Genomic DNA, 25,768 nt, shown 5'->3' on the forward strand with positions numbered 1-25,768 from the left:
CTGAATGGGTTGTAAACCAAGACATGTATTGTTAAACAATGCTTGGTTTTCAGATGAGGCACATTTTTTATGTACACGGGGTTGTTAATATACAAAATGTGTGTTTTTGGGCTTCCGAAAATTCACACGTGCTTCATGAAAAGGTGCATCATGGTGTATCATCCAAAAATTACTGTATGGGCTGCTATCTCAAGTCTTGTGAGTAATAAGGGCCATTCTTTTTTGAACAGTGAATGTTATTTAAACATGCTGCCTAATAATTTTGTTCCTCAGCTTCTTGCAAAAAGGTTTTAATTAGGAAATGAATGGTTCATGCAGGATGGTGCCAGACCACACACAGCTAATGTTGTTTTAGACTTTCTGCTTGAAACTTTTAACACAAATGTCATTTCAAACCATTTTCCTAACTGTTTTGCGTCTGAATTGCACTGACTCCTTAACGATTCTGATTTGAATCCATGTGATTATTTTCTTTGGGGATTTATAAAGGAAAACATCTTCCCTAAAGATCCTCATACGGTGATGGAACTGCAAGTGCTAATCATTGAGGTGTGCAACAAGATAACCAAAACATGTGATAAGCAGAATAAAATCTCCAGGTACGTATTTTACTTTTCTGTATTGCGATTCAAATAAATATTTTTTAACAAAACTAAATGTTGGATCATTTTGTGTGCCACTCTGTACATTATGAACACCACAGAATTCTGTAGTTGTTAAGTAATTATTAAGGTTTGGGTACAGTGTTGTAATCTGAGAAAACGAGTACCGATGAATGATTGGAGATTTCAGGAGGATCATTTATATATATTGAGAAGAATGAGGAACTAAAGACTCTTTCCTGTGGGACATGATTCTATATCTTGTAGCAAGGACCTAGGATTTTGTAAGAGTGCTTTTACAAAAAAATGCAAGTGAAATTTTAATTTGCAAAAGATTAAAATTTAATAACATAGTAATAAATAAAAACATCAAACGTAGACAAGTATGTAAGCTGAAAAAATATATTTTGTGAATTTTTTTTATATGTGAAGAGTGGATACAGAGCCTGGTGTTTCCATTATAAAGAAGGATTGTGTCTGCTATATTTCTGTGCTAATAGATTAACTTGTATGAGTGTGTTTGTCATTGATTAATGAGGATTTTTTGTAAATGCTTTTTTATTTTCTGTGCCTTATGTGCATGAGCTTAGTCTGTTAAACTATGTACAAAATTTTGTCAAAAATGAGTAATTATTTTGAATGTTTATTTCAGTAATCAATTCTTTAGCTGTGTTCTGTTTGAGTTGGTTCTGTAAGATTGTGTTTCAAAAATTGTAAGTTTGTGAGAAAATTTCAAAAAAGGCATTATGCTTATATACTAATAAGATTTAGTCTACTTGGTTTGTGTTGTTTTTGGTTGCAAAATTTTTATAACATATACTTTTAAAAAAGTATACTGTTGTCAATTTTTAAAACGTGTACCGTTATGAATATAAAAATTCACATAATTCTAATATTTCTTGTTTAATTTATACATTTTTATGCTACTTGTTGGTAAAGCTTACAAAAATAGAAAAAGTTTTATGTGATCAGTTTATTTACTGCTCATTCAACAAATTTTGATATTTCAACTTGTAATTTTTAAGAGAAATGAGCGAATGCAAATGTAACAGAATTTTCTAATGATAATTTTTTGTCGAGTTAAAACATGTACATAGTCATTTCAAAAACCAAAGAATAAACTGCTTATAGGGTCTTTCCAAATACATCTTTTTCATTCACCTTGAATTTCAGATTATCTTGATCATTCACTGCTGCTTTTATTTCAGGGTTTTACAGTATTTGCTGGGTTTCAAGGAAATGAAGAATTATCTTTAAAATTAAAAGATGAATCATCAGGTCGTCTTCATACTCTTAAACTGGATATAACATCTGAAACAGATCTTCAAAGAACAGCTTCTTTCATAAAAGATCATCTTCCTCATGGAAATAATGGTAATAACTTTTTTTTTTTTGTCTTCAGTCATTTGACTGGTTTGATGCAGCTCTCCAAGATTCCCTATCTAGTGCTAGTCTGGTGACCCCTTCCTTAGTAGTCCCCACCCGGAGATCCGAACGGGGGACTATTTTACCTCCGGAATATTTTACCAAGGAAGGCGCCTCCATTGTTGCTATGTGAAAATGCAGAGAGCCACATTTTCTTGGAAAAAAAGCAGCTGTAGTTTTCCATTGCTTTCAGCTGCGCAGTACTCAGAGGACTGAGTGATGTTGATACGGCCGTTTAAGTCATTGTGACTCACGCCCCTAACAACTACTGAAAGAGCTGCTGCCCTCTTTCAGGAATCATTCCTTAGTCTGGCTCTCAACAGATACCTCTCTGATATGGTTGCACCTTCGGTCCAGCTACTCTGTATCCCTGAGCACTCAAGCCCCCTCACCAACGGCAAGGTCTCATGATTCATAGAGGAGGGGTAATAACTATAATTTATAAATGACAACAGTGACACACAGTCACTGTCATTTACAAGTGATACAAGATATGTTATCTTTCCCCATAACAAGTGTGTTTTCTTGTGCACAACAAACATACAGTCTATTAATCACACAGCACAAGAACAATATCCTCATGAAAACTGAAGGATGTTCAAGCAGGAAATTCTGAGTTTCCTGGTATGTCCCATGATATTATGAGGATAATCCAAGAATGTAAAAGCGTCCACTCCTGATGATATGCCTTTTCTTTCTTTTTCCCGTTTAGCCTCTGGTAACTACCGTTTAGATAATTCTTCAGAGGATGAATGAAGATGATATGTATGAGTGTAAATGAAGTGTAGTCTTGTACATTCTCAGTTCGACCATTCCTGAGATGTGTGGTTAATTGAAACCCATCCACCAAAGAACACCGGTATCCACGATCTAGTATTCAAATCCGTAGGATATGTCTACAATATATACATGAAACATTCAATGGAGCATTCTTGGAATCTGATGTTTATTGTCTCTAGGGGAATATAAAGACATCTTATGGAATCTGCTTCAGCATCAGATTCTTGCACTTTTTTTGTAGAAAAAATGCAAGAATATATTGCAAAAGTTTGATATAAAAAAAAGAAAGAAGGCAGGTGTAGTGAATAACAAACAAATCATAGTATAAAAAAATAGTTATGTATTAAATGATTACATTTTGTAATATTTGTAAAGTAGTATCACTAAATAATACATTTAGTGTTTTAAAATTTTGTGAATCTAGACCTGCCAATGTACAACTGCTTTTGCAAGGGTTACTCAGCAAGTGAGATAAACAAATATGTTTTTTTGAATTTTAATTAATAAAATAGTTTATCATAATTAACAATATTTCTATATAAAAATTATTCTAATTTATTTCAGCACTCTGCTAGCTATTTTATGTTAACAGAAAATAAGTATTTGGCTTGAAATTTTAGTTAGTATTGGATAATTTTTCATTGTGTTGTAATTTGATATATTACAATGACTCCTACTCATTTTACAAAGATAATGTGATTGAGCAAAATATTTGCTATTAAGTGTGTGCGGTCGAACTTCTAATTTCATTTTTTATTTAAGCAATGATTGTGCAGCGGGTCTGGGAAGAACAAGGATTCAGTTTTTCTCTGTAAGCCACATATTTTTTGATATTGCATTATTTTTTTTATTTTAAAATAAATGAAAAATACTGATTATCGATTGTATACTGTGTTCTAAAATACTAAGTTAAAACAAATTTAATGTACTGTAGGTAAGTTCATGAATATTTACTGCTCAAAGACTGAATCTTGAATTTTGTGTGACCAAAAATTTAATTTATCCTGTCAGATTCCATTTCATAATACTGTCTTAAGTCTTATTAGATATTACTACCTTCACCAAAATTTATCTACTTCAATAAAATGATGTTACTTCATTTCCCTTATAATAAAAACTCATGTTTTTGTGCCTAATTATAAGATAATTTATTTGGTTTTACAATAATTTATTTTGATACGAATCATGAAATGTAATGCGTATATTAGATTTTTGTGTGATCTCTTTATTTGTTTAACTCTTTGAGTAAACTAGTAATGCAAGATTTCAGAATTGTAATTAATGTCAAAACTTGACATTTTACACATTTTTCAGAGATATCATTTTTAATTACAAACAATTAATTAACAATTAATTTAATTTAATTAAACAAACAATTAATTTAATTACAAACAATTTAATCCTGCTAAGTTATAAAATTTGCAGGATTTAAGAACATGTAGATATAAGAGTAGTTGAAAAATTCCAAAATAATGGATGTTGTGCAGGGAATGCTATGTTTTCCACATATGACATCCGAATGAATTATTTTGGTATTTAAAAACATATACCTAAAATTTAAAATAAATATTGAAATTATATGAATATATAAACAATTTACTTACTAAAATTGCTCAATTTTATCATTATGTATGAATTTGTTTAACGTATCTGTGTAACTTTTCACCAAATTGACTTTCAGTTATTACTTAATAAGGAGATTATTTTGATTGTCCCATTGCAAGTTTCTTCCTGACAACTTAAATGGAGGTTATTTTTTTAATGTAGCAGTATATTATGCCCATAGACATTTGAAGATCACTTTTCATTTTTGCTGTAATCATTTCTTACTATCGGATTATTAAAATATAATCATATAAAAACTGATATCATTCTGATATTTAAAATATTTTACATGAAAATTCTAGAAAGTTAATGGGAAAATATAAAGTAGAATTGTGATGAAATAATCCTGCATTCCAGAAAGATTTAACTCATACTGTAGTAATCTGTTTACATTGTTTCACTTACTCCCTTTTCTTATATGGAATGTGATCTATATATATAATATATATATTGGTAGCTAAAGGGGCTCTACTGCCTGGACCTACACATGTCAGTCTCGATGTATGACTTAAAATTAAATTTTTCAAACATGGCACTGTTAGTATATAAAATTAGTTATAATATAAAAATAGAAATCAACCTTACTAACAATTTATATTATATCCCTAGCGCTTTTGGTCATTTGATCATCCTCAGGAGAAAAACTTTTTTCGTAATTTAAAACATAAATTACAAATATTAAATATTAAAATCATAACAACTGGTCGTCATCGTATAAATATAATTACGTCAGTTCAGTAAGCGTATCAGTTGTAACAACTTCTTTTAATATTTTTAATTTACGTTTTAATTTTATGTTTTAAATTATGAAAAACGTTTTTCTCCTGAGGATGATCAAACTACTGAAAGCGCTAGGGATATAATAAAAATTTTTGGTAAGGTTTGTTTTTATTTTTATACTATAACTATGACTTAAAACCTTCCCTGGAATAACATGAATGTATCTATAAAATTTGTACAATCTGTTTGTTCTCGCGTGATGCCGTTGTAAATGGAGAAACAAACAAAACTCACTACAAAATTTTCCATTCATGTATAAAATATATACAATAATATCTTTATTTATTTATTTTTTATTATTTAAATTTAGCCACTATATATACATTTTTATCATTAAATTTTTTAACTACCATAAATAAAAATTTCACTAAATACATTAAGTCACAAACATCAAATACCAGCCTCATTATGTATGTTTTCACTGTATATTTGATTTTACAGAGGATTTAAAATATTTATCTAATTATTATTTCCAGAAATTATTTTATAAGTATTGAAATTTGCTAAATAGTTGGGAAAGAACTAGTTAGCAAAAACATTTTCACAAGATAAGAAGTATACTGATAAGCTACTGGTTATAATTATTAATACAAATATTTTCCTTAATAGAAATATAATTGCTTTCAGTAATTATTCTAAACTAATATAACTATGGTATTTTTAAGACTTGCTAAATATCCCAGTTTTTTTTTATAACTAATCTACTTCATAGCGGTTATGTATTATTACAGGTTTATGGGCCTTGATTAATAACGTATCATGGGCAGCATTTGGAGAGGTAGAATGGGTACCGATACAGGTTTACCAGAAAGCTGCAGACATGAATTTATTAAGTGTAATAAGAACTACGCAAGTATTTTTACCAATGATAAGAAAAACAAGAGGTAAGGTGGCTTTTTTTAATTAAAAATATTATCGCATTTTTAATAATAATTTTTATTTAAAAAAAATAATAGTTATGCATCATTTATCTTTTAAAGTAAATTCTATGGTTTTCACAAAAGGATAGGAGGAATTAGAAAAACTTAAAACTCACACGCATGATGGAAATGTCTGACAACTTATTACGTAAACATGCTATTATCAGTAATGGTAAGAAATTTCTATGAAGAAAAAATTCAGCGATTGAATAGTAACCTAAGCGTGGATTACATAATTTAATAGATTAAATAAATTACCATTTTTAATGATACTTCAAGTATTTTCTATGTTTTGCAGTATTTAGTACTAGCTAATACATAACAATGCAATATTTAGTATCAGCCAGAAAAATTGCTACAGCATACAATCATATATATATATATATATATATATATATGAAATATAAACCATCAAAACACAGTAAACAGATAAGTTAAACTTATGATATGTATTCCAAGAATTGATTTTCACAGGATATCCCACATTTTTAGTTATTAAATTCTGTAATTACATTAAAAACATATCTTTTATAATTTTGTTGATTTGTTGAAATTGTTTTCTTTTTTGAAAATGTTGAAATCTATTAAGGATGAATATGCACAATCTGCTGTCCAGCAAAAACAATTTCAAAAAAATTAAAAACAAATTATAAATTAATATGTTGTTATAATTATAGAATTTAATAACAACTGAAGATCTGTGAAAATTAATTCTTAAACTGTGAGAATTAATATGGTAATTTAAACTGTCTATTTTTCTGTGTTTGGGTAGTTTATATTTTATTTAATATTAAATTGTATTAGCGCAGTGGTCAATATGTTAATAAATTATTTGAATTTTCAAAAAATTGTGTGTGTGCGTGCGCGCATAATGATTCGGATCAGACTTTGTAACTTTTTTCCAAAATAAAAACTTTCATAAAAATTAGATTGAGCTTCCACCAGATGTGCCTAGATATATCTGGAACAATAATAGAGGAAATTTGTCTGGTGAACTGAATCCAAACAAACTTCATAGCTTCATTTATCATCAAATCACACATCACTATCACCTCACCAGATAACATCTAGTGTTGTAACTTGGGAGCTAGTCTCACCAAGGGCTGATCCCTTGACAGTAAACCGTGAAAGGTCTTTTAAGGAATACTCTCAGCTGAACCAAGCAACACCAGAGTTCAGGGAAGGAAGCATTTGGATATGATGGACTTCCACTTAGAAGATAATGTGTGATCAGAAGCATTGGAATGCCCCAAAATTATATACGTGAACAACAGAAATACAAAGTCCAAAATCAGACCCTAGTAAATCACCTACATTTCCACACACAATGTAAACTTGCTCAAGCAGACTGGTAAACTAAAAATAACAACTGGTGTAATGGACCAACACAAAATTCTCATCGTGGTTCTTCAGGAAATAAGAAACACAGACCAGGATGCCGTGGAACCTCAAGGATATTATAGACTCTACAAAGGTATACCCGGGAAGAGAGTAATGAAAAAGTCCCACAGTTTAGAAGAGGCTTTTTAGTCAGCCTCAGAATAATAAACTCCATAGAAGAATTCAAGTAACAATCCCCAAAAATTTCAACACTCACCTTAAGAGCATCTAATAAAATCTACACTATAATAAATGCCCATGCACCAAGTAATAATTAAAATAACTCTCCAAAAGTCCGTAAAGAAACAGAAAAGTTCTGGGGTCTACTAGACCTAAATGTAAGTAACATCCCCAAAAACCATGTAAAAAACAATTAATTGGAAATTTCAATGCTGAAATGGGCAGAGAAAGAAAATATCATGACATCATTGGAAAATGGCCTGCCCAAAAGAAAACAAACAAAAGTAGACAGACTTCTCGATCTCTGCAGAAACCACAACCTAATCTCAAAATCTACATATTTCAAGAGGAAACTTCAAAAACTCAAAATCTGAAAACACCCGACTACACTACAGGAGAATGACAACTAGACCGTATCTTCATGTATAAGCACCACCACAAAATCTACAATCTGAAAGTCCTCCGAAGAGTAGACAGAAGCTCTTTGAGAAAGCGCAGATCATTATGTAGTCAAAATTAAAATTAAATTTATTCCCCAAAGAAAGCAACAAAACCAAGTCCCTTAAAACTTAATGAAAAATGGGCTCTACTAAACTAATCAAGAATGAAAATTACCAAAAAGCAACTGAAAGAATAACAATCACGGATAAACTCGAAAATTGCAGAAGAATAAGCCCCAATAAAATCCTGTAAAAACATCAATGGTGGAACAGCAAATGTGACAAAACAGTGGATAAAAGTCATAACTGTTTTACTGTTCTCAAAAATCAGAAACAACCTTCCAAAATCCAGTAAGACAATAGAAAGACAACACCATAAAGTCACACTGAAGTCAATAGATGAAGAATTCAATAAAATACAGTCAAGAGACTAGTATAAAACCTTAAAAAATCAGCTCCAAAAATACAAACCCCCAACCCTAATAACAAACAATGAAAACAGTAAACTAGCCCATAACAATAAAAGCAATGCGTAAATCCTAGGTAAATTTGTCAACAAACTACTAAATTTTGAAGAACCAACAGAACTCCTAAACTTCAACACAAATATTCCTAATAACAACACCACCAGAAAACATAAAACCTCCCACAATAAAAGAAGTCGACCAAGCACTGGGTAAGATGAAGAATTACAAAGCAGCAGGAGAAGGTCAGACTTATGTAGAGATTTGGAAACGTGCAGGAAGATCAGCAAAAATTGCCCTTCATCAACAGCTTGTCAACATCTGGATCAAAGAACTACCAGAACACTGGATGACAGCCCTCATCCATCTGCTACACAAAAAGCGGGAGAAAACACAGCTTAAAGAATCTCTTGGAGAATCTCACTCCTAGTCACAACATACAAACTTTTTCAAGAATCATCCTCAACAGGGTCGGTTCACAACTTGAGAAAGAACTAGCAGAATATCAAGGAGGTTTCAGACCTTGGAGGAACTGTCCAGACCAGATCATGAGTCTTAAGGTAATAATGAATTACAGCAGGAAAAGAAACAGAGACATGGTTATAACATTTGCAGATTTCAAGAAAGCTTATGACTGCTTCTACAGAGTACCTGCTAAAAATTCTAAGATACCTTGGACACGATAAAACTACTCACAAACACTAAGTCAAAAGGTAAAATTCAGAGGCAAGCTCTAAAAACCATTTGAGATCAAAACAGAACTGTGCCAAGGCGATGGGCTCTCACCGCCATTACTGTGAATTCAACTGTGCTCTAGAAATGGTAATGAGAGAATGGCTCAAAAATGCCCCCAAAAGTAAAAATAGGTTGATAAATCAAAACACACTGTCTTGGTTTCGCCAACCACTTGTCGCTCTAGCAAATGACATCAACAAAGCTAAATCACAGATATTAGAACTTCAAAATATTGTAAATAAACTTGGCTTTAAAATATCATTCAAAAAGACAGAAATTATGCTCCCAAAACCAACGCAATTAAACAAGTAAACATAAATGGTAATAAAATCAGATAGTAACCCGATTTAAATACCTTGGAGAAATAATAACAATGTAAACGAAAATACCTCATTCCAAATAAGAAGAAACAAACTAGCCAAAGCTCAAAAATTAACCTGGTACAAATTAAGGGCAGTGTGCAAACGGGAGTATGTGTATAGATAAATTATTTTAATAGTGCAGAGGAGTCATTATAGTGGACACTCTTAAAAAAACATACAAAATACTTTAAAGAACTTGAAAGCTCAACATACAATTGTCTATGTGAAAAACAATCAGAGTGTAAATCAATTCCAGCATACTTAAACGTATGACCTTTAGTTTTATATATTGTAATAAAAAAAGATTCTTTAATTGGGAACTGAAGTCACTTAAATTGGGAAGGTAAATCTGTAGGAATCATAGGTATACAGGTGTGAGAGCAATCTCTCCAGCTGCCGAACCTGTCAGGATAGTAGCTTCAATAATATTGTTTCATAGTTTTAATCAGCAATTAGGTACAATTACACAGTTTTGTTTAATTAAGACTGCAAATTAGTATTGTAGGAACTCCGACTTTAAGCTGCAGAGTGTGTGTTGGAAAGCTGGATTAAATGAATCAAAAATTCATATGTATAGTGAACTGCATTTTCAGTGTTCACTACAGTATCGATAGATTGTAGTCTTTATTTAATTTCCCATGCAGAAATAGTCCAGGTGTGAAAATGGCTGTTTCACGTAACCAATCGTTTGGTTTCTTTAATAAATTATCAATGTAAGAATAAACTTCAAAAATTAGACTGTGAATATTTAGCATAATCTTAACCTAGTTTTGCATCAGTAGATACAAAACATGATTGTACAGTGTTGTTCTCTTTTCAAGACTGAGTAATTGTGATGGGAATTCTGAATCTCCACCTTCAAGATGTACTCTCATACTAATTCATAAATTCAAATTATTAACAGATCTCCATATACAAGGTCTGTAAATAAAGTAATGAGACTGGTTTAGAAAAATCTTTTATTTAGACTCCAGTTATACATGGACTCTAATCACCTTCAAAATAGTTCCCTTGGAAAGCCACACAACGCTTCAAACGGTTTTCCCACTCTTCATAGCAGTGTTGTAACTCAGAAACCGGGATATCCTTCTGATAGTCAATTAAATTTTTTTAAACGTTTTCTACTGTTCCAAATGGTGTTCTTTGAGATTTTTTTTAGAGTCGGGAACAGGAAAAAGTCGCAGGAACTCAAGTCAGGTGAATAAGGTGGTTGAGGAACTACAGGAATGTTTCTCTTCCAGTGCCTCCAAGAGAATCTAAAAAAAAAAAACTTCTTCTGTCACTATGGATATTCTGAATGATGGAATCATGTACTTTGTGCTGATGTGGTTCAATGATATTAAAAGAATTTTTGAACACTGTATCGTAGGGGTTTTCATTATCTTGTTCATAATGTATTTGTGTCGGTAAACCAAACCACATAAATACTTCTCACGAAGATTTACAACCTTGTCTTCAATATCAATAAGACCTCTATTGAAAAATATCTTGGGAGTGGCTTGCCATAAGAAAAGAACATGAGAATTTAGTAACTCGCCACCTAGCGGTCTGAATGAGAAGTTCAGCACCGTAATGGATTATTTATTATTTACACTTTTTAATAAACAATTTTTCATCTAATTAGAGTATTCTGATTTATTTTTAATATTTATTTCTGAAATGTGATTTTTCATTATTCCTCAAATAAAATTAATAGAGTTGAGGTATTTATGTGTTTATAATGTGACTTCATTAATTTATCTAGTAAAAATTCAAGAAGTATAATTTTTTAAATTTATTAATACTAATTTCAGTAAATTATATACACACAAATTCAGTCGTACATTAACAGCACACTGAACAGAAGCGGTAGACACAAAAAATAATGACCATGGTATGACTAATATTGTAAAAGAAGTTATACCAAATAAGTAATGAATAATTATTCACTACTTCATTAGGCTGAATGAAACTATTATAACGGTTGCAGTGGTGATTTATAATGTTTATATACGAGTCTATCTCTTACTTTGCACTCCACCTTTCCCATTGACTTGCTCTGCATCCCTAAAGTAATTATATTATAAATGTGAATTGTAGTTTGGGTTTGTACTTTGTTCTTTTCCATTAATACAAAATATAAACATGCCCGTTTGATTATGCCTGGAATTGACTGAGATATCTTCTAATTTATATCAACTCCTGCTCTGATTTAAATTGATTTTTACTTCCACTGTTCAATCATAATTTTTAAAATAAAACTGCATGTGTAACACATCTTATTCAGAGATACAATAATAAATGATTGATTCTTACCTGGTATGTTTTATAAAAAGTATTTAATATTGATTAGGCTATTATAAGGAAACTTTCTTATAATAATAAAGTAGCAGGCTTCTTTCTAGGTATCCAATAAACTTTTAACACAGTAAAAATAACATATCGCTTACAAAATGAATCTACCGTAAATGTAAGAGCAACTGTGCGTTAAGATTGATTCAAAACTTGATTCATTTGTATAGTACTAGGATCAGTGGAGAATGCGTTAGTGTGTCAGATACTGTTAGGCGTGAAATTCTGTGACCTATTTTTAGTTCATTATTGTTCTCGGTGCATTTTATTGACTCTGGTAAAAGATTGATCGGTCTTCTTTGATGAAATACAGCGTTGTGTTACGGGGGAAAGCTTTCAAGAGCTGCACAATGCAATGGAAAAATGACAACGGCAGGTTAGGTAGGGTCATTTTTTAATTAAATTTCATTCAATGTTGAAAACATGAATTTTATGAAATTCAAACTTAAAATTAATGATTGTAAAATGGGAAATGTACGAGGGTGGGCTGATAAGTTTCTGGTGTGACACTCGCAAGTCTAATTTCTTACTGGCATTTTATAGGACTATCCTTCGGTAGTGTGTTTACCAAGTTTCAGGTTAGTAGCTCTGTTAGTGTAAGTTTGACAGCCTATTGAAAAAGACAACTGATTAAAAGACAGCCCGTTGATTAAACTTAAGACAAAAGAAAACTTAAGCCTTTGTTATTTGGATGAAAATGGAAAAATTGTGCGTTTAAAAAATAGTTCTATTTGAAAGGTATAACGCTATTTGAGATCAAACAAGAAATGGATTCAACATTAAAACACTTTTTTCCATCATATTCAACGATAAAAGAGTGGGTTTCTGAATTGAAAAAATGTTGTAAAAAACCACTGATGATGCTCTAGACGCCCCGTTGAGATCACAACTCTTGAAACGATAGAGAAATCCATATATTCATAGCGGGGGGCTGCAGATTAAAAGTGTGTGATATATCTGAGACTATTAAAATGTCAAATGAACGTGTAGATAATATTTTACATAATTATATGGGCACGGAGAAGTTTTATGGCTTTTGTTAACACTCGGGAGCAAAAGTTGCTCTCAAGTGAGAAAATTGTTTCAAACAACCCGCATATGAAACATTGTAATCGTTTCAACGATTGTTTAATACATAATAATTCTGAAATCAAAAAATCGTTTCGACTGGGAATTTGGTGTGTAGAAGGAAAACCCCAGGGAATTTTTATGTCGATTCATAACTACGGATGAGACTTGGGTTCATCACTACACTCCTGAAAGTAAACAACAGTCAAAACAATGGACATGACCAGGTGAAAACAATAGTCGATAAGATTATGGCGATTATTATCTTTATCGGTTAATTTGAAAAGTATAAAACAATCGATCATGTCGATCGTCGCAACGGCTAAAATCAATAAACTGAAGTTTCCCGACTGCCTTATTCACCGGATTTAGCGACCGGTGATTATCACCTACTTCCTAATCTCAAAAAATGACTTGGTGGACAACGCTGTAAATGAGTATTTTTAGTTCAACGAGTCGCATTATAAAGCGGTATAACTGCATCGGAGCACTATTATAAAAAGTTTCTTCGTCTTTGTGGAGATTATATTGAAAAATAAAAGCAAAAACATAAAAAAACTGTTGTTTTTTTCGCCAGGTCGAAAACTTTTCATCCTGTCGTCTAGGATATCGTATTTAAATTGACAGAGGATAGGGAATTGTAATGAGATGCGAATAGGTAGATTGAAGCAGTAAATTATCTTGGTGTTACCTCGAATAGTTGACAGATTCAGAAAAGCGTATTGTTAACGTTAAAAACCAAATAAGTAATTTTATCTTTTGAGAAACCCACGCCTAAATATGATTTTAAAAATGTGTGTTTTGGGCTAATACAGATCTATATTAGCTACAGGTTAATGTGCTGTGTCAAAGTACTGTAAAAGAAAAAGAAAATGATAAGAGTAATGACCAAAAAAAACCTAAATTATCAATGTAATTTTGGCAGCTATGTGCATTTAAATTTTCAAATTTTTTTTATTCTTGTGAAAAGGGCAAATTTTCTTATTAATTTTTAAATGACTTATCAGCAGCTACTATTGTTTGTAGCACTAATTTAGGGATCTCACACCATTAATGAAAAATGCGTATTATTTTATTATTTTTATTTTCTTTGAATTTTATTTAATATATGTATTTTTTCATCGCGGACAACTTTTTTTAATTTATGTATTATTTAAATTTTATTTTCAATCGGTATTTGTCAGAAACCTCCAATACAGGCTGTCTGGACATAGTTAATTAAATTTGATGTAATTGTAATTAAAAGTATAATTTTTGTTAAACGGTTAATAAACCGCTAATACTTTGCAACTTATCTCAAACCTGAGTTTCAATACCTTATATTTTCTGAAACTGTGTGCGTTTAAAAGATATATGAAAGTATATTTACATCGCATAGACGTACTCATATGAAAGTTCGGTTCCACTGTATCTACTGACGATGACTTTATCGATCGACATGTGCGTCTAGTTGCAAATTTTTTTATTTTATAAACGGTGTTTGAATGCTTTTTCTTTGTTAATATATTAACAGTTGTTTAGCGTCGATCATTCTTTGTATTGTTTACGAGTATTACAGCAATGTTATTGATTTCTTGTTCAAAATGTTTCAGGCCGTGTAATAAACATCGTTAGCATACTTGGTCGTATCGCTACTTCAGTACGTTCACCGTTTTGCGCTGTGAAATTTGGTTTAGAGGCGTTTTCAGAGTGTTTACGATTGGAAATGAGACGCTGGGGTGTTGATGTTATTGTAGTAGAACCTGGATCGGCGACTACCGGTAAAATTTTTATTCTTTGCTCGCTTTTCTCTTTAACAATGTTTCTTTAGTTGTATTATCGGTGCACGATTACATAGGCCTATGCTATGACAGTTTTCTTAAATTTTAATTAGCGAAACAAATATTCTATAAATTTAACATTAACGAACAAAAAAACAAGCGAAAATAAAGTAAAAAATTACACGTTATTTCGTTACAAGAACATAATATTCTATTTTTCATCTGTGTAGGCTGTTGGTTTGACGATAAGAAAATGTTGGAAGATGCCAAATTTATGTGGGATCAAATGGATGACGGTACTAGGCAGGATTACGGAAAAGATTACTTTGAATTTAAAGTACGAACGATGCCAGAATACAAGAATCAAACTGTAAGTATAAAAGTAATTTTTATAATCGTTATTAATATGAAATATTTTTTTAAGTTAACGTTAAAATTATCGGTTTTGTCAATTCTTACCTTACAATTATAGATTCGTTTGATTAGAATAGATGTCTCGTCGATTGAGAACTAATGTCGGTTTATATTGTTTTAAAACTATATTTTACAAGGGCATAATACACAAAATAATATAAATTAAGTTTCATAACCGTAACGTAATTTCTAGCAGATGTAGCTTAGGGGTACAGTTAGTATACATCCCTGCCAAAATATTCAATAAACTGTCATTTTTCAACTTAAGTTATATAAATACGTAATAATTCTGAAATTGTGCTTCCAGATACTGACGTCTCAAGAAATCGTAGTAACAGAACCGGCATTTGTATAAATGATTTTTGAGTGTAATTTTATTTTTCAAGAAAGTAATTATAAAACTATAAAATTTCTCTCCTCCGGACTAAAGTGGAACGACATGCCCCCTTCCGACTGTTACACCATTCTTTTTGTGTATTTATACTTTAAATAGTTGAAAATTAAAAAATAACCTGGAATAATTAAAATGATTATTTGATTTGGAAGTGGCTAGGGTCGGGGAAGACAAAACATTTTTTTACATTACTATTACTATCTTCAAATGCTTTCCGGTTTCTCCTCAAAAGCCTTGAGATAGTAATAGAGGTTAAAGGAAAATTGTTATATCCCGTTGTTCTATTTCTCTCGCTCGACGTACATGAATTTAATGAAAATACGTTCATCAGATCCAAAAATGTTAAACAATTGTAACACCAACATACATGCACTCATATCCTACCCTACTAAAGAGCATTTGTATGCGTGTGTGTCCCCTTCCCTTAAGCTTAGCGTCGGAATGAACCCGTCGCTAGCGGAAAATTCTGATTAGATAGTATCTATTTGTAGAGTTAAATTTCTAATTTAACTTCAGTTTTATCAATTTTCTTTATTAAAAAAAGTATTTTTACGCAACAGTAAATTAATTTTGGGCACCTCATAATCTCATTCCGAGACGCGGCCCGCCACCCGTAGGGCCTAGCTGTGTATATGAATGTTTAAAAGCAAAAAAATTCCTTTTAAACATATATTTAGAACTTACAAGCACGAGGAAATATATATTTATATATAGCTGCCCGGCCCAGCTTCACAGCTAGGCCCTCCGGGCGGGTTACCGTGGCGGGAGGCGTCTCGGAATGGGATTATGAGGTGTCCAAAATTAATTACCTGGTGTGTAAAAGTATTTTTTTTGTATTTATATGTATTTATAGAACTATAGCTGAATTTTTAAACTTAGGAAAACTAAGATGCTGAGACATGTAAAAATCTGGATATCTAAAATTTTGAACTATTAATAGTACTTTCCGCTACGTATGGTATCTCGCATTACAGTAAAGGTAAAGAGAAGAAAACTCAGTTACATTTTTACTTTCCAGGAAATTAATTTTAAAATGATGCATTTTTTTCTTAACAGTGGTTAAACGTTCTTGTGATTTTTCCACATTTTTGAAGGCCTTCTGTTTTTTCCTTTATATAGATAAAGGAAAAAGCATTTTTTGTTTGTTTATAGAAACAAAAAAAAATAACAAACATATGCTGATACAGTCACACCTCATAAGCATCCAATCGTACACCCATCTAGCCTTTAATTTTCAGCCTTATATAGTTCTTTTAATTTTGTAAATTGATGGGTGAAAGGATATTATATGTCGATGCTCATCGTGTTTTTAAAAGAAGTAGTCCAGGCGGTATCTGTTTTAAAACGGGCACATTTTGACTTTTTCTAGACGATCGTTAATTTTTTATTTAATGCCTTCGTAATATCATCAGAAATTATTATTTCATTATGCGCCAGTAGAATGTACTTAAATTTTTATTAAAAAAAAATCGCAAAAATATCAGGTTTTTTTTCTTCAATTTCCCTAGATAATACGATAACTGTTCATTTTAGAGAAAAGATTGACACAGAAAAAAGGTTTGTTATTAAATTTTACACACAATATCATCACGGGTTTCAAATCGAAAAATACATTATTATCGATGCAAAAATAACAGTAACTGTAAAAAATGAAAAAAAAAAAGTTTTGTTTTTGTTTTTTTCGGTACTTAGGATCTTCAGATTTTGCCTCAAAGAACTTTTTGATACGATAAAGCAACACGCCAAATTTCAACAAAATCAGTCTGATAGTTTTTGCACAATAATTTTGCGATTCAAATTTAAAAATAATATGATTTTTACAAATTGCGTAGAGCCTGAAAAAAGTCTCTAGATAGTTGAAAATTTAATCGTTTAAAATAGTGCTCGAACTTTCAAATGCATTTTGAAAAATTTAAATCTGTTATAGGGAATTTTTCAAACATATTTGCAATTTTTTACTTTTAAACAAATTTAATATCCTCACAATTTGTTTTTCCCCCTCACAAATCTAAATTAATTATAAAAAGCACAGCTTATAAGCTGTGCTTTTTAGCCGAGTACTTGCCAAGTACTTAAGCACAGCTTAAGTACTTGGAAAGATGTTTCTTTAAAAAAAAAGTTTCGATTCGTTAAATTATCTCCGGAGATATAACCGATCAAAGTTGGCCGCCATTGTGCAACTTTTGAAATAAATTAGAGATAAATTAATAGACCGTTTGCCAGTATCATATTTAAGACATCGATTTAAAAAAAATTGTTAAAATTGCAATTTTATTAAAATGTTAGTACGTGTGAAAAATTTCCTACGCTTTCCTAATTAACCGGATTCAATTTTTCAAAACGCATATGAAAGTTTGAGTGCTGTTTTATATGCGATTAAATTTTCAAGTGTGTAGATTTCAGGTACTATACGATTTGGAAATATCACATTTTTTTAAAAATCTAGATCGCAAAGTCATTGTGCAAAAACTATCGGACCGATTTTGTTGAAATTTGGCGACCTGCTTTGTCATATCAAAAAGTTCTTTCAGGTAATATCTGAAGGTGCTATGTATAAGTACTCAAAAAAAATTCCCAAAACAATTGTTTTTTTTTTTGTTTTTTTAATTTTTAACCGATGATATCGCGTGTAAAATATAATTACAAAAGTTCTTTTCTCTCGATCATTTTTTCTGAAACGAACAGTTATCGAGTTACCTAGGGAAATAGTAGAAAAATTGACATTTTTTGGATTTTTTTCATTTTGTTTAATAATAATTTAAGTACACCTTTTTCAACCGGTATATAACAAAATAATCATTCTGATGATATTCCAGAGGCATTAAAGCAAAAATTAGCTTATCGTATAGAAAAAGTCCAACCCAAAACAGATACCGCCTGAACTAAATTACCTGAATAAAATAAAAAATTTTCCAACACATTTTGAAGAATATATCGATTATCTCAAATGTCGATTAAAAAAATAATTTAATTATTAAAAAACTATTAAAAATGAACACTGCAATTCAATCGCAACACTATGAAGAGATGGATAACTAATAAGGCGGTAGTCTTAAAGAATAATTTTTTATAACGTAATATTAAAGTCACTGCATTTTTTGTGTAGTTATACTTTAAATAATTGAAAATTAAAGAAAAACCTGGAATAATTAAAACGATTATTTGATTTTGAAGCGGGTAATGTTGGGGGAAAAGACTAAACATTTTTTATTAATTCAATGAATCTTATTATTGCCGTAATTTATTTTTAGGAACCTGATCTCTCACCGGCAATTCGTTCTCTTATTGATGCTGTAAGCCGCACATTCCCTTTGGGACGTTACACACCAGTTACAAGGAAGGAGAAGATTCAAGCATTTGTCGCAGAACATTTTCCGAGATCTGTTTATGATGTCGTCTATTCTTAACTAAAACGTTATAGCAAATATGCAAGTGACGATAGCAAACTCTTTTTCTTGAATCGTCTCTTGATTATTCGTAAGAAATTATGGAATGGAAAAATTTGAGTGAATCTATAGCACGCGCCTAATTTTATTTCTGTTCTTAGAACTGCTTCAGTGTGATGTAATTTAATTGTTTTGTTTTATTATTATTATTATACTCCTGTCACTGCCAGTCGGCTAGTCATTGCCTTATTTAAAAATATATAACTTTCTAGTAGATAATTGGCATTAAGCATTTATTATAAAATTTACGTTTCAGTTAATAAATTCCTTAATCCTTTTGTAGTCTTTTTTTTTTATGAAAAAGTAAGTATTAAAAAAATAGAAATTTATCGGTCATTACATGTAAAATTAATGTACGTCTAGGTAATATAAGTAATTCTGCATCGTTGTAAAATTGTTATTTAAAAATTATATAACGTTATTAATTAACTATTCGCTTTGCGATTATGTTAGTTGTTTTTCTTATCCTTTTATTAGTACGGTAATATTAAGCTGAAAGAAAATGGTGTAATAAAGAAATAATTAGAGGCCATTAATTAACATTTTTATTTGGTAGTTTAAGTTTTACTCGAATTAGATTCTTAAAACTCTGTGGACAAACTAGTGTTTAGAGAATAACAAAAAAGCACCCTTTGAAAATATCTCAAAAACAATGACCGATTTTAGAAGAAAACATGTTGCAGCGTTTAGTAATCTATAAATACAAATTAAAAAGTAAAAATATTCAATAAGTGGAAAAGTTTTAGAAAAATTGTCAAAACTTCACTGAAAAATAAATTAGTACTGATTTAAAATAATAAGATTTAATATTTTTTTTAAATTTGAATTTTCGTAATTAAGTTATTAAACTCTTGACCGGTCTAGGGTTGTTTGAAGTATTACTTTTTTTTATTTTAAATGCCACATTCACCCTTGTGAGCAAGTATACTCAATACCAGACCTCCTCCGTTCCTTAAGATCGACTGATTTTATTTGCTATCCTTTATGCTACTCTGAATTAAAATTTATCTATTTTTATTAATAACGCCCTTCTTGTAAGCCTAAGTATTATGTCGAGCGCTAAACTAAATTTCGGGTTGCTTTGGAGTGTTTTTAGAAGTTCCGATAATCAAATATCTATGAAACATATCCGAATCTATCCTATCCGGTCGATTTATATCTGCATTGTTAAAATAAAACGGGGCTTTATTACTCTTTAACATATGCTGCTACAGTAAGGAGTTTACCGATTAATGAAATAAGAGCAAAACAAGAAAAGCCAAAGTAATCTTAAAGCTTAAAAGTTAAAGCGTTCATCACGACAGATGATATAACTTTAAACGCGTTTAATAAAAAAGAAGGCAAAAATATAGCTTAATTTACGATAAATATTAAACGATGGCTTGTTAAACGATGTCTATTAAACGTAACGTTCATAGTTTAAAATAATAAAATTCGTTAATTATTTTAGTTTGAACAGTTTGTTACAAATACGTCTGTACCGTTAATTTTTTGTTATCATTAAAAACCGTATAAATTATGGTACTGTTTCAGGCTTTTCTGCGATCAGGTCATCGTACTGTAAGATATATCGATCGATAGACTTAAGTGTCAGGCAGGACTTGCTTTAAAGAAAACGAGCTGTATACTCGTCAAAACAACCGATTTAAACGCTCTCCTAAAAGACGTTAGCGATGAATGTAATTTTTTATTTATTTAATTTCTAATGCCGGATGACTTTGACAATTTTGTAAAGTGCTTAAAAGTTGTCGGTAGTACTTAACGACACATGTCTTTGCTTTCTCATTTTTTTACGATGTCATAATTATCTGTAATAATATTCCGACTGTTCAATTTATTTTCAGCGATCAAGTATTTGAATTTGTCGACAGCGGTTAAACGACTTTTAAGTAACGTTTTCCTCTATTTTGTCGTTACCTTAAAAAATTTAAGTTTAACTTGTATTTGTCGAGATCGCTACGATCGAATAAGATAGCTCGGCATGTCGGGTGGTAATCGCATTATCCAACTTTAGGAAGGAAGGAATATCCTTCTAGCGATATCAGCACACAACGGATCCCGATTGATTTCTATCGGCTGCTTACCGATCTTACTGTATTTCCTCGATTACTAAGCTCAAAATAATCAAATATCTGTGACATTTAACCGGAATATGTTTAGAAAATTCCATAATTTCATATTTATTTTGATATTTAGTACCGATATCGTTTATAGCAAAACAAAATCGATATCGCCCTGATGACGAAAAATATAATTCATAACCAGTTGATTATTCGGTCGTAAATGAAAACAACTTAAAATAATATTAAACCGAACGAATAAATTAGGAAATTATTTAATTTTATAACTTAATAGGCTGCTCGTTATAATATAACAAGTTTAATTAATATTAATTAAAAATTAATATCAACTCTTATAGCAATTTTTTTGGTAAAAATTTTCAGTTAAATTCTTCTGAAAATGCATTATTCACTACCCTAAGCAGCCTTGATTTTGCGATCGGGATTTTTTTGTAGAAATCGCGTAAAGAGTACAAAATGTTATTCCCCACTAGGGTTAAACCGTATAAACCAGAATAAGAAAAATGGAAAATTTAAGTGTTATTCTTCCCTTCTTTCATAATATAAATATATTATTTTCTCTTTCAGCGGCTGTGTTGGCATTATTTTATAAAAATATAATTTTGCTACCTTTTCTGCAATCAGATTTTTCATTAAATTTTACCGAATTACTTTGGCTATTCTTTCACATCTCACATAGTTTTAATAAAGTCAACCGTTGAAGAGATAGGCATATATTTTTATCATTTTTACTTACTCCAAGATCAATACTGGGTTCCCTAATTGGCCCGTTGATCTGCCGTTAACTTCTTTCTCTCTTCTCCAGTTCACCTTCAAATCTTTAATTTCATAAGTTGTCGACAACCGAATCTATCGTAATAACTTCTTTGAAGTCGAGATTCCAAGGTAAGTAACTCGCATACCTTATGTTATTGTTTTATATTTTTTGTTAACATTCTGTTTAATAATACGCACGCCAAGATCTTATAAAGGACTACATTAATTGTAAGAAAGCTATCGTATTTTTCAAACCGAATAAAATGACTTCAAAGAATCATAGGGAGAGATGAAGAAATTTATAGCTGATGCGCAATATTACCACCAAAATATAAATTTATGGTTAATATTAATAGCTACTGCTACTACTGCTCTGCGGGTGCCGCTGCTTCCATCGCTACTACGATCAAATATAATATTAAATAAGGAAAATAATTTAACTCGGCAAATGTAGTTTGTCTTTTTTTTAAGTTGAATTAATAATAATTTTTAATTATTATAATCGTATCGAATTTATCCTAAGATAATCAAACGCAAAGCGATTTATTTTTTTATATTATTATTATGCTTTTACGGCCAACATGGGACCACTTAAGTCAATTTTAGTTGGATCTTTTCTGAGAAAAGCGTGATATTTTACTCTTTCGAGCTGCCCAGTATTTCTTCATCCGTTCAGATCTTGCTTTCTTTTCTTCATCCGTAAACACCCTCTTCGTTGTATTTTGTCGTTTGTCTGTCTTTTGTTTAAATCTAATGCTTTTATCTTTTAGCTTTGTAATTTTTCCAGTTTTATTCTGTAGGTCAGTCAGGGAAATTCCCAATTCTTTCATATCTTCTCTAATTTCTTTGATCCATCCTACTTCTAGCTTTTGGAACCAGAGCTTTTCAATGATATTTCTTGACAGTCTTGTTTGCGGTGTCCTTATGAGATGACCGAAGAAAGAGATTCTTTTTTTCCGCATAGTATCAGTAACAGGCTCTATTTCTCGATACACCACCTCATTTGGCACAATCCACCATCGGCCTTCTTTTTGGTGTTTTTTATTGATACACGTTCTGACAATTCTCCTCTCTATTTTCAGAATTTTTTCAATTCGGTTTTTCTGAGTGATTTTGAAAAGGGTCTCGCTTCCGTAGGTGACTTCTGGCTGTACTACAGTTTTATAATGTTTAAGTTTTGTTTTAGCAGAAAGGCATTTTTTGTTATATGTTGACCAAGTTAATTTTTGGGATTTAATCATTTTATTTGTCCTGTTTTGCCATGTCACTTTTTCATTTAAATTATAAGTTATTATTTCCCCTAGATATTTAAATTGTTTTACTATTTTAATTTTCTGATTGTTTACCGTAATGTGCTCTATTACCAGAGGATCTATGGCCATTAGTTCAGTTTTTTTGAAAGAGATATGAAGCCCTATCTTTTGTGCTAGGTTTTGAAGGCTCATGATTTGTGTTTTGGCTTCTTGAATATTATTTGCTAAAAGAGCGAGGTCATCTGCAAATCGTAGGCAATTTAGTGTGATGGAGTTTTTCTTAGTACCCATTTTTATATTTTTGGGATTTATTTCATACCATTTTCTCATGACAAATTCAAGGGCGCAGTTAAAAAGGAGTGGTGAGAGGCCGTCTCCTTGCCTCAATCCAGTTTTTATGTAGAAGGGTTGAGAGAGTTCACCTCTGAATTTCACTCTGGACTGGGTATTGGTTAAAGTTAATTTTATCATGTTTACGAGTTTAGGGTGAAGGCCCAGGTTTCTCAGAATATTCAGCATAAAGCGATTTATATAATAACATTATTTGTTTCTTCTACCGTTCGTTTCGTCTTTCTTTTATTATTTCTTTTCAAACACTAATCGATTTATTTAAATATATTTAGAAAATATCCTTTCGAAGAAATTCATAGAAAAATGAAAACTGATCTGTATAACTAAAATCGATTTTTTAACCGTCACGTAACTTTGTGACGGTTTAATTCTACAGAGTTTATTTTTAAAATCGCCTGCTTTTTGTCAAAAACATCTACATCCGTGGTTCGGCTAACCTTGTTTAAATTCGCTATACGTCTTGCAATAGGTGACAAATATATTTTCTTTCGTTTATAAATAGCGCGTATTTCTAACTATTTATATAAGACGGTCTTATACCTATTATCAGATTTATATAAGACATCGCATCGTACATTGTTTTTCTCTTTCTGGCGTTAAGATGTTCAAACCCTCACGATTATCCTCATACGGCAGACTTCCATTGAAATCTTCTTCCCTTTGTGATGCCGGTGACTTTTTGCGGCTGATATCAGGTGATGACATCTCGATCCCCCCCCTCCGAGGGGAGAAGATCCCGCCTCATAGTGTGTCCGGTCGCTACACCACCCCCTCAGTTCCTAGCCAGTAGTGGCTTTAACGGAGGACATCTTCTCGCCTTCAAACTGATTGCACACCACAGCGTTCAGTTCAGGCCCCGCAGAGATGCCACCGATGTAGATGCCCCGAGGGACATCTGCATCTGTAAATTCACCCCGAGATAGTTTTAAGTTTATGCCTTCAGAAGAAGACAACGGACACCACACCTGCAGCTACCACATCGCCCTCAGGAACTAAGTTAGAAGCCTAACCGCGGAATGAAGACCCCGCACCTAGTTCTAACCATTGATGAGCCGATTTCATTGAATGTCTTGGATTCGAGGCAAAACTAACCACTACAGAAACTTTCACACTAAAAGTGTTAATCACAGTGAAATTTGGTCCTAGTTCCCTTAAAGAACCCCGCTAAAATTAACTCAACATGAGTGCAAAGCTAACAGACTCCGTTCCGGTCTACCGGGGAGAGGAGAATTAACGCCTACATAAAACGCCTCCGTCGAAGCGCGACCGCACCCCCCGGGAAAAGGAATGCCATACCCGTTGGCAGCGGCCGCAACTCCGCCGACAGCTTAATTCCATAATCAAAATGACACCTCTTAAATCTAACCGAGGCACGCTGCTTAAAGCGCCTACCTTCGGCCAGTCAACTGCCCAGGCGGTCCCTAGCCACCCAGGTTCCTATCACCTACTAAATCCCTTCGGCAGTCCTGCACAGGGCGAGGAAGCGAAGGAAGCCAGCAACGATTGTCCACTCTCTACGAGTCCTCCAGTTGACTCGCAGATCCAAAACGGAGTTTACCTTCTCGAGTTCCCTAGCAACTCTGGTACGCTCAGCTTCGTACCTGGGACAAATGTGTAGAACATGGTCCAGAGTGTCATCTACCCTACAGTCCGGACATAAGCCGGAATCAACCAATCTAAACCTAGCCAATTTCTCCCTAAAGGCACCATGTCCGGAGAGAAACTGCGTCGTGTGCCGATTGGGGGATACCCAGCTAATCGCTCGCAACTCTCAAACATTATGAAATATACCATGCGTATAACAACCTGTTGAAGAATCGTTCCACCTATCTTGCCAAGAGCCAAAACCTTGGTCTTCGATCTCACGCACAGGCCCTGATGAAAGAAGGCCGGCCTCCCTTCTTTGCAACATACCGCTGGCTACGTTCCATAGCCGAAATATCCAGGGGTTTGATGCCTGCGATCACAGTTACTGCCTCTCGCGAGACAGTCCTGTAACCGCCGATAACCGCTAATGAAAGATGAAGCTGGGCTCTTAATAGAATGTCCCTATAACATTGGTACCGCATACGATGAGCCCAGATGGGCGCAGCGTACAACATAATGGCCTCGCAAACACCTTTGTAGAGAATCCGCATGGTACGGAAATTCAACCCCCAATCGAGATGGACAACTCTACGGACGCCGAAGAAAGCATCAATAGCCTTCTTCGCCACATACTGCAAGTGCTCACCCAGATAC

The 25,768-nt window shown here is 32.2% G+C and overlaps 1 protein-coding gene across 3 annotated transcripts in view; it reads left to right on the top strand.

Moving 5' to 3' along the window:
• LOC142328179 (D-beta-hydroxybutyrate dehydrogenase, mitochondrial) overlaps positions 1–19,305 on the top strand; it is a 30,893-nt gene extending 11,588 nt beyond the window's left edge. For all 3 annotated transcript variants that reach the window (XM_075371733.1, XM_075371735.1, XM_075371734.1), the window contains 5 exons: positions 1,811–1,976; positions 5,924–6,076; positions 14,665–14,832; positions 15,063–15,202; positions 18,892–19,305. In XM_075371733.1, the coding sequence (XP_075227848.1) occupies positions 1,811–1,976; positions 5,924–6,076; positions 14,665–14,832; positions 15,063–15,202; positions 18,892–19,047 (783 nt within the window). In that variant the 3' untranslated portion in view covers positions 19,048–19,305. The remainder of the gene's footprint in view (positions 1–1,810; positions 1,977–5,923; positions 6,077–14,664; positions 14,833–15,062; positions 15,203–18,891) is intronic.
• Positions 19,306–25,768: the final 6,463 nt, after the last annotated feature.

Source organism: Lycorma delicatula, chromosome 7, assembly GCF_047948215.1.
Source record: "Lycorma delicatula isolate Av1 chromosome 7, ASM4794821v1, whole genome shotgun sequence".
In the NCBI taxonomy this organism is placed as follows: Eukaryota; Metazoa; Arthropoda; class Insecta; order Hemiptera; family Fulgoridae; genus Lycorma; species Lycorma delicatula.